At 57.1% G+C, this 9633-nt stretch overlaps 1 protein-coding gene across 1 annotated transcript; it reads left to right on the top strand.

The window, feature by feature from the left end:
• The first annotated feature begins 1142 nt into the window (after positions 1-1142).
• On the top strand, positions 1143-5861 carry CDK9 (cyclin dependent kinase 9). The gene is made up of 7 exons (XM_047699761.1): positions 1143-1926; positions 2396-2477; positions 3262-3352; positions 3686-3852; positions 3972-4143; positions 4301-4449; positions 4935-5861. The coding sequence occupies exons 1-7, from the start codon at positions 1451-1453 to the stop codon at positions 5298-5300; spliced, it is 1503 nt and encodes a 500-aa protein (XP_047555717.1). The 5' UTR covers positions 1143-1450; the 3' UTR covers positions 5301-5861.
• Positions 5862-9633: the final 3772 nt, after the last annotated feature.

Here is a 9633-nt window from a genome sequence, read left to right on the forward strand (position 1 = left end):
CACAGTTTGTGTTTTCCTGAAAGACAGTGGGGGAGGGAAATACGGACAGATCCCATTTTAGAAGGACCTGGAAGGTGCTGTGAAGAGGACAGACGGAGAGGCCAGACTGGGAAGACCAGGACTCAGGACCTATCAGCAGAGGACTGGAGAGGAGGGGCAGACTGAAGGGGTGCAGAGGTGGTAGAAAGGACAGCTTTGCTGTGGGTTGATTGTTGAGTAGAGCTGGAGGAAGAATCTAGAGGCTCCTAGAGCTGGAAGGATATCAGGAAAATGCTGGGGAAGGGTTGGAGTAGGGGAAGGGGGCATGGGGTCAGGGAAGGAGATGGGTGGGGGGCTTGGTGCCTGGCATAGGGATGGCAGGTCTCAAACAGCACCATTGCTGTACCCCTGGCCAGACTGTAAATAGCCTGACTCAGGAGACTCCTCCTCAGAATCAGAGAGACTAGGTTCCAGTCCCAGCACTGTCACTCTCTGACCTTGGTCAAATGACCTCACCTCCCTGAACCCCAATGCCCTCTTCTGTAAAATGGGCTGGTTAATCTATTGATGGGGCGGTTGATTCAGCAGGATTCAGCTAGCATCTACCCAGAACCCCTGTGTGCTCAGGGGTTCTGGGAAAATGCTAGCCATTTTTGTGATTACTGACCCGGGACTGACCAGCTCGGCGCAGCTCAGCGGGGATGGAACTCCTGTGGGTTTCATCCCTGCCTCCCACAAAACAGGGGGTCTAGGGCTGGAAGGCCCGGGCGTTGCTCGCTCGCCGCCTCCGGTATCGCCGCGCCCCCTAGCGGACGTCGGTTGCCATGTCAACGGCGGGTGGCTGGGGCCCGGGGAGGCGGCGGCGGGGGCCGTTCTCTCCTCCCAGGACCCGAGGCCTCTCCCTCAGCGCCTCCCGCCTTCGCCTGTGGAGGGGCACTCCGAGCCGGGGAGGAGAGGGCTCTCCGCGGCAGCTGACATGTGGGGGTAAACTGAGGCACGCGGCAACGCGCCCCGCAGCCAGGTGTCGAGCGCGGGGCCCCACCTCCGAAGGCGGAGGAGGGGCCGCGGGCGGTGACGCGCCGAGGGCGGCCGGCGGACAGCGGGCGGGCGGCGACGGCGGCTGCGGCGGCAGGTGCGGCCGCGGAGGGTGGGAGGGAGGAGGGAGGGGGCGGGCGGAGGGGGAGGGGAGGGCGAGGCCGGGGCACCTCCCCCTTTATAACGCGCCCCCTCCCGGGCTCTTGGGCCGCCTCCTCGTCGGCTCTTCCCGTCTCGCCCCCTCGCCCGGCCGCCCCGGGCCCGGGCCCGGCCAGGGAGCCCCCAGGCCGCGGCTCGGGGGCCGCCCCTCCGCCCGCCGCCCCGCGCAGCCCGGCGGAGGCGGCGCCGTCGGAGGAGGAGGAGCAGGGCACTGCGGCTGGCCCCGGATCGGGCGCCAGAGCGGCAGCGGCTTCGGCAGCAGCGGCGGCCCGGGCCGATGCAGCGGGACGCACCGCCCCGAGCCCCAGCCCCGGCGCCCCGGCTCCCCGCGCCCCCGATCGGGGCCGCCACCAACAGTGGCGGCGGCGGAGGCGGGGGCAGCGGCGGCGGCGGAGGCTCCTCTGCAGCTCCGGCTCCTCCTGGCCTCCCGGGAACTACAAGTCCCAGGGGGCCTGGCGGCGGGCGGCGGGCGGAAGAGGCGGGGTCGGCGCCGCGAGGCCGGAAGTGGCCGTGGAGGCGGAAGTGGCGCGGCCGCGGAGGGGCCTGGAGCACGGTGGCGGGGCCCGGAGCGGGAGCAGCGGCGGCGGCGGCGGCTGGGGGCGGCGGCGGCGGCGGCGGCGGTGGCGGCGGCGGTGGCGGAGGCGGCGCGCTGGAGGCAGCCATGGCAAAGCAGTACGACTCGGTGGAGTGCCCCTTTTGTGATGAGGTGACCAAATACGAGAAGCTCGCTAAGATCGGCCAAGGCACCTTCGGGTAAGGCTGCGCCCCCGGGGAGGGGGGGATCGGGAACCCTGAGCCTGCACTCCTCAGGGCCGTCGTCGGGATTTCCAGGGCCGGGCCCAAGCTGGTCGGGAAGCCCCGGAGCACCAAACGTGTCCCTTGGTCTCGCTAGGCCGCGCCGCAGCCCGCCAGGGCCTGATGGAGCCGGCTGGCTGGGAGGAGCCTGAGGCCCGTGATGGGGGGCGGGGTGGGGTTGCAGAGAGGAGCCTGTGAGGGGAGCGGGCTCTCCGAGAGACGCCTGGGTGAGGAGACCGAGGAAAGGAAGTAGAGGCTCGGAGAAGGACCGCAGATGGCGGGTGGCAGGGTAGGGGAGTGCCCTGGGTACCCGGCCCAGCCCCGCCCGGGGAATCCCTTTTTGCTGCCCTCCTCCTCTAGTGGGGGAGGGGCGGGCCCTGCAGAAACGACTTGATGAATCCTCTTGGGTCCCCCTCTCTGCCTGCAGGGAGGTATTTAAGGCAAAGCACCGTAAGACCGGCAAAAAGGTGGCTCTGAAGAAAGTGCTGATGGAGAACGAGAAGGAGGGGGTGAGTATGGGCCGGGTGGGCGGGCCTGCTAGCTCCCATGGGCAAGGGGTTGGGTTTCCACCCTGCTCCTGCTAGGGCTCTCGCCTGGAGAATCAGTGTGTGTGTGTGGGGGGGGGGGGTTAGTTTGGAAATTTCTGTGTTCCAGAGAATTTGAGTTCTAGATTGATTTTTTTAATACAAATGTTTTAGAGCGTTTGATGTTTCATTCTTAGGTAAATACGGTTGGGGCCAGGAGGGGGAGCTCATGCTTGCAGAGTCCGCTTTGGTTTCTGAAGTTAGAAAGCCTTTAAACAGTGCTTAAGGCTGTGTTCTTAGCATTTGTTTTGTGTAAGGTAAAAAGAAATTGCACGCGACGACTTTAAGAGGGTGACTGGTACTCCGTTGAAAAGGAGCTGCCCCGCCTTAGCCCTAGTCCAGCTTCCCAGAGATCTGCTTCTTAGCAAGGACGTTACTTTAAATAGCTGTTTTTGTTACCACCTAGTAAAATACAGGCATAGAGCTAAAATTTAAAGGTTGAAGAAACTGGAGCATTTAGTGACTGGTAGCGAAGCCTGTGTGTCAAGTTCCACTGTTGCGTTTTATTGTCTCAAACCACCTCCTTGAGGGGCACATACTATTTTTATACCCGTTTTACAGATAAAACGTCTGAGGTGATTGATTTCAGAGCCCATGACTTTACTCTTTTTTTCCCCACCTTTGTCTCTTAATATGGAACCCATGGCTTGTTCATTGGTTCATAGTTCACTCACTCACCTCTGACCCCCTCTGTCTTTCTCCCACCCAGTTCCCCATTACAGCCTTGCGGGAAATCAAGATCCTCCAACTTCTAAAACACGAGAATGTGGTCAACTTGATTGAGATCTGTCGAACCAAAGGTAAGTGGTGTGGATCTTGCCCCCATTTCCAGATGGGGAAAATGAGACTTAGAGCCTGAAGACTTTGTTTGCAAAGTTGGGAAGCGGACACACCTAAATTGCCTCTTCTTAACTCAGACACACCAACTGTGACCGCTCTCTTGCGTCCCTTCATCATAGCTGTTCTGCCCCAGGGCCTGCCACAGCACCCGGCCCAGAGGAGGCACTCAGGAGTGCGCAGCCGGATATCCCAAGTGTCCACGGGTTGGAAGGGTGGAAGCTGGTGGTGGGAAAATGAGTTGCACGTGGGATTTTTTACTTTATTTTTCTCACCCCCCATTCTTCCCATCTCAGCTTCCCCCTACAACCGCTGCAAAGGCAGTATATACCTAGTGTTTGACTTCTGCGAGCATGACCTTGCTGGGCTGCTGAGCAATGTCTTAGTCAAGTTCACACTGTCCGAGATCAAGAAGGTCATGCAGATGTTGCTCAACGGCCTCTACTACATCCACAGAAACAAGGTGGGGGTCAGAGTGGGGAAAGAGGGACCGAGGCTTGGGTTGGCCTAGGCTCCCACTGCTGGGTGGACGTGACTGAGGGCCCCTGGAGGCCTGACTGAGCCCTCTCACACTTCCCGCAGATCCTGCACAGGGACATGAAGGCGGCTAATGTGCTCATCACTCGCGATGGGGTTCTGAAGCTGGCAGACTTTGGGCTGGCCCGGGCCTTCAGCCTGGCCAAGAACAGCCAGCCCAACCGCTATACCAACCGTGTGGTGACGCTCTGGTACCGGCCCCCGGAGCTGTTGCTCGGTGAGGACTCCCGAGCGGGCGGAGGGGGGCAGGGGCTGGGCACTTACCCGGCCTCAGCCCCCCACTGCCAGGGCTTCTTGAGCCGCCGGCCCCGGGGCACTGCGTCTCAGGAGGCCCTCGGGCTCAAGGGGCCCTCCTGGTGCGCTCTTCTTCCCAGGGGAGCGGGACTACGGCCCCCCCATTGACCTGTGGGGTGCTGGGTGCATCATGGCGGAGATGTGGACCCGCAGCCCTATCATGCAGGGCAACACCGAGCAGCACCAGCTTGCCCTCATCAGCCAGCTCTGTGGCTCCATCACCCCTGAGGTGCGTGGCCAGGCTGCCTGGGCCCCTGGGCCCCACAGGCTGCAGAGATCCGGAAGTCCTCCTGGCAAGGGAGGAGTGGGGAGTGGAATGGAAGGACAGCTCTGGAGAGGTGGCTGGTGGTGGGACAGGGCCTGCTCTTTAGAGCCACACGGGCTATGCTTAAGTCTCGCCCCCATCACAGATCGTGGCCTTGGGGAGGGCATTTGAATCCCTCACCTCAGAGCGGAGTTTCTCTGCTGTGAGTCAGCTGCGCCTGTTTCAGGCCTGGTGGGCGCGTGCCAGGCGCTTGTATAAAAGGCGTGGCGCTTGGTGTGTGCCAGCTACACGGTCACTGCTGCTTTTACCTTGGAGAGGTCAAGTTCACCCTCCAGGGTGGTCTGGGAGCATCCGATGGGAGAAGTTTTAGTCCCTTCGGGTGCCTAACCAGGGGACAAGCCATGTACCCCCTGAATTAACACCACCCTTGCTCCATACCTCCTGCGCAGGTGTGGCCCAACGTGGACAAATACGAGCTGTTTGAGAAGTTGGACCTGGTTAAGGGCCAGAAACGGAAAGTGAAGGACAGGCTGAAGGCCTACGTGCGGGACCCCTACGCGCTGGATCTCATCGACAAGCTGCTGGTGCTGGACCCCGCACAGCGCATCGACAGTGACGATGCCCTCAACCACGACTTCTTCTGGTCTGACCCCATGCCCTCAGATCTCAAGGGCATGCTCTCCACGCACCTGACGTCCATGTTCGAGTATCTGGCGCCGCCACGCCGGAAGGGCAGCCAGATCACCCAGCAGTCCACCAACCAGAGCCGCAATCCCGCCACCACCAACCAGACGGAATTTGAGCGTGTCTTCTGAGGGCCGGCTGCCCGCCCTTTTCGTTAGGGCAGTTTTATTTTTCCTTCTGCTATGTGACTTGCATTGTGGAGATGATGGGGCATTTGAGTTTTCTCTAGTGCTTATTTTATTTCCTCCCTACTCTGGGCACTGGGAACACCAGCTGAGCGAACTGGAGGAAAGCTTTGGCTGAAAGTCCCGGAGGGCACTGGGGTGCCTCGCCTTGTTCCCTGGCTTTCGAGATGATGCCCAGAGGGTCTCCGTTTACTTTCAGACAGGAATGGGGTGGGAGGAGAGGCACACCCCACCAGTGACTTTGTAAAGAGAGTTCCCAGTGTGGTAGGAGGAAGGGACAGGTCCCTCACCTGTTGCCAGCCCTCCTCTCAGGTGAGAAACTGGCGTGGGAGGCGGAACCAGCCCTGGGAGTGGGCTGCTCTTGGCCCAACCCTCCGAAGCCCCGGGGCTGGCAAAAACTTGGTTTATTCAATAGAGAATTTTATCGTGTTTCTTTTGCTCAGTTTGGAGGCATTCCTGGACAGTTTGGTCAGTTATAATTAAAGTTGACTTTTTTTTTTTCAGTAAGTGGCTATGTGCTGTGTTCTGTGTTCACACCCCCAGCTCTGCACCCTGTGGCCGGCACACTAGGCCTCACGATTGGGATTTGATTTGTCAAGACTTGATTCTTTTCTTCATCCCAGTTCATGTCCCCGGATATAATTGTGGAGGACTTTTGTCTTTTTTTTTCTCTTTTGAGTACCTTCCAGAACACTTGGCCTGCTCCTCCAGAGAGCAGGCGCCATGATGCTCCCTTGCTCCTGTCCACTCAGTGTCGAGGGAGAAGGAAGACAGATGAGACAGGGTCTCGGTCCCCGAAGAAGGAACTGGGGAGGGACTGCTGTAAGCCGCACTGCCGTGTGACTCCATCTGCTCCGCGTCACAGACCTGCTTGAACCTGACTCGCGAGCCCTGGAGGCTACAGAAAGTTCTCCATCAGTGGGGTAACAATAGTTAGGTTTGTAACTTAACTAAGGTTCCTCGGGCTGCTAAGTCTTGGGTGGCCTAGGGCAGGCAAGAAATGACCAGAGCAGTTGAAGGGAGATCTCCGGGGACTTCGGGAGATGGCAGTCACTTGGATTAGGGTAGCCAGTGGGCAGGAGGACAGAGAGCAGTGGGAAGGTTAGAGTGTCTGGTGTCAGAGCTAAAGTCCTTGGAGGAGAAGCACATTTTGGCGGATAACATTTGCTGGGAACCTGAAGCCAGGGATAGCCATATTTAAGGCAAATTCTGCATTCTGTCACTGGAGGAGGCCTTTGGAAGGGGGTCCCTGAAGTAAGGTTGGCAAAAAACTTTTAACCAGAACTGTCTCTGTAGAAATGGTCCCAGATCTCCAGATAACACACTTCACAAAAGGCCAGAAGTTAACAAAAAACAAACCTTAAACTTCCTGACTAGTGTTTTAGTTTGTCAGAGCTGCCGCAGAAAATCGCATAGTCACACAGGTGGTTCACAACAAATTTATTCTGTCATTGTTCCAGAAGCTAGCAGTCTGAAACCCAGGTGAAGCCATCAGTGGGTCCATCAGGGTCCATCAGAATGTTCCATGCCTGTCTTCTAGCTTCTGGTGATAGCTGGCAGTCCTTGGCTTTCCTTGGCTTGTAGATGAACCTCTCCAGTCTCTGCCTCTGGCTTCACCCTGTGTTCTGCCTTCTGTGTGCGGCTGTCTCTCCCATAAGAATGCCAGTCCATGGATTTAAGATCCACGTTGATCCGGTATGATCTCATCTCAACCTGCTACATAGGCAAAGATTCTTACTTGTTTTTTAAGATGTTTGTTTATTTATTTATTTATTTATTTTTGAGGGAGGGAGGGAGTGAGAGAAAAGGCAGAAGTAGTGGGGGGTGTGGAGCCTCAGAGGCAGAGGGAGAAGCAGATTCCCCACTGAACAAGGAGCCTGGTGTGGGGCCTAATCCCAGGACCCTGAGATCATGACCCCAGCTGAAGGCAGGCACTTAACCCATTGAGCCACCCAGGCACCTCTGCAAAGACCTTTTTTTTTTTTTTTAATTTTATTTATTTATTTGACAGAGAGAAATCACAAGTAGGCAGAGAGGCAGGCAGAGAGAGAGGAGGAAGCAGGCTCCCCGCTGAGCAGAAAGCCCGATGTGGGGCTCGAACCCAGGACCTGGGATCATGACCTGAGCCGAAGGCAGCGGCTTAACCCACTGAGCCACCCAGGCGCCCCTGCAAAGACCTTTTTAAATCAGGTCACATTCTGAGGTTCCAGGTGAACATGGGTTTCTTTTTTTTTTTTTTTTAAGACTTTTTTATTTGAGAGAGAGAAAGCTTGAGAAGGGAGAAGATCAGAGGGAGAAGCAGACTTCCCATGGAGCTGGGAACCCGATGTGGGACTCGATCCTGGGATTCCAGGATCATGACCTGAGCCAAAGGCAGTCGCTTAACCAACTGAGCCACCCAGGCGCCCTGAACATGGGTTTCTATTCAACTCAGTACATTAGCAAGTAATCCAGTCCGTCTGGAAACAATTGCAAGGTGTCTTAATGGCTATTGAGTCTATAGTTGTTGTTTTTTTTTTTTAATGATTTTTAATTTATTTGCATACAGGAGGAGGGGCAGAGGGAGAGGGAGAGAATCCCAAGCAGGCTTCACACCTAGCTTGGAGCTGTCACAGGGCGGGGGGTGGGGGGAGCTGATTTCACGACGTCGGGATTATGACTTAAGCTGAAACCAAGAGTCGGACTCCCAGCTGAGCCACCCAGGTGCCCCTCAAGTCAGTAGATCTTGAATGACCTAACTGACGAGGGGAATCTCCTGTCCTAAATTGTCAGAGGTGTGTTTGTTTGTTTTCTCTGAAGGAGATAACAAGCTGCTCTGAGAGAGGCTCATGTTCTCTGACCCAGCAATTCCTCTTACAGAAGTTTCCACGGACACAATGACAGCCCGTTACCCCGTCGAATCCTCACCACGAGCCCAGTAGTTTGGTTCCTCCGTTCAGCGTGTTTATTGTCTGCGTCTTCCAAGGACCAGACTCTTCTAGACTTGCTACAGCTACCAAGCTGTGACCACTCCCATCTCTATGGAACTCACGTTCTAGTAGGTTCGAACTAGTCTGATGGGATAGATTGTATGGCAGACGATAAAGTGGAACAAGAAGGGAAAAGAGTGGGAGTCTGTGGAGGGGCTCAGGGTGATACCAGAGCAGAAATCCCAAGAGAGATGGGGCATACGGGGAGCTAGAGGGTCACGCAAGTGCCAGGATCCAAGGCTAGGAAGCTGTCAGAGAGCCTTGTGCAGCGGGGGACACGGTTTCGAAAGGAGCAGTGACTATGCTGGGGAAAACCGAGGCAGAGCTGGAAGCTGCGGGAGCAACTGGGCTTCTGGAATAATCCAGTCTTGAAGAGAAGGGCTTTGAACCAGCCTGGTGACGCAGCTGCTGGCATGCGTGTTGGTTTATGCGTGGCTGTGAGGACAGGTGTGTTTTCAGGTTGGACGTGAGTGTGAATGAAAGGAGCCCGGAATCCCAGGCTCTGCTGGAGGGAGGGTAGCGCTGCCGTCCCTGAGACCAGGAAGGCTGCAGGAGGCCAGGCCAAGGCACGGGAGGTCCAGCATGGTAAGATGGAGAGGACATATGGACATCCCTTGAGTCAGCAGGTGTATACCTAAGGCTCACCCAGGGCCCCCGGAATCTGGGCAGGGGGCACACTTGGGGATGGGGCCAGTGCTGCAGTTCGGAAAGGTCTAGGGCAGGAGGAGATTGTGAGACAAGAGGGGAGAACAGAGATTGTGGCCCCCTGGGCCCTCCAGTGTTCAGAGGTCCTCAGGGAATCAAGAACAGCAACTATGAGGTAAGAAGGGAGCAGAGACGGAGGGTGTTCTGGGCAGGTGGGAGTGGCGGCTTGGACAAGCGCCACTGATGGGTCCCAACAGTGCGGTGATGGCCAGCAGGCAGAGCCACGTCGGGGTCAGTAGTGGGTGCTCCAGGTGAAAGCCTGCCGAGAGCAGTAGGATTACTGGAGGACAGGACGAAGGGACTCGAAGACAGGAAGCGGCACCATCTGCTGTGAAGAAGGGTTAGGGATCCAACTAGTCTTGGGTAGTCTCGGACGAGCCGTGACACTATGGAATGACCCAGCAGAGATGACACACATTGATTCTCATCCTATAGACAAAAGGGCCATGTGGCCAAGGGTTCAGTGGCCATGCAAGGGCCCTTCCTTCCCTGTGGTTCTTCTGGATGGTTTTGTCCTTCGCGTTTCTTTGCTTTCTCCTATTTCCTGAGTTCATATTTTCCCTCATGCAGTCAAGTGGTATTTTAAACCAACAAAGCAGGCCCGA

This window comes from Lutra lutra, chromosome 13 (assembly GCF_902655055.1).
Source record: "Lutra lutra chromosome 13, mLutLut1.2, whole genome shotgun sequence".
Classification (NCBI taxonomy): domain Eukaryota; kingdom Metazoa; phylum Chordata; class Mammalia; order Carnivora; family Mustelidae; genus Lutra; species Lutra lutra.

What these genes read in the sequence shown, in the direction of transcription:
- CDK9 (XM_047699761.1), top strand. Translation starts at nt 1,451, where the DNA reads ATGCAGCGGGACGCACCGCCCCGAGCCCCAGCCCCGGCGCCCCGGCTC. An exon ending in TGAGATCTGTCGAACCAAAG is followed by an intron (nt 3,353 to 3,685) that starts GTAAGTGGTGTG and finishes TTCCCATCTCAG; the next exon opens with CTTCCCCCTACAACCGCTGC. An exon ending in ACTACATCCACAGAAACAAG is followed by an intron (nt 3,853 to 3,971) that starts GTGGGGGTCAGA and finishes CACTTCCCGCAG; the next exon opens with ATCCTGCACAGGGACATGAA.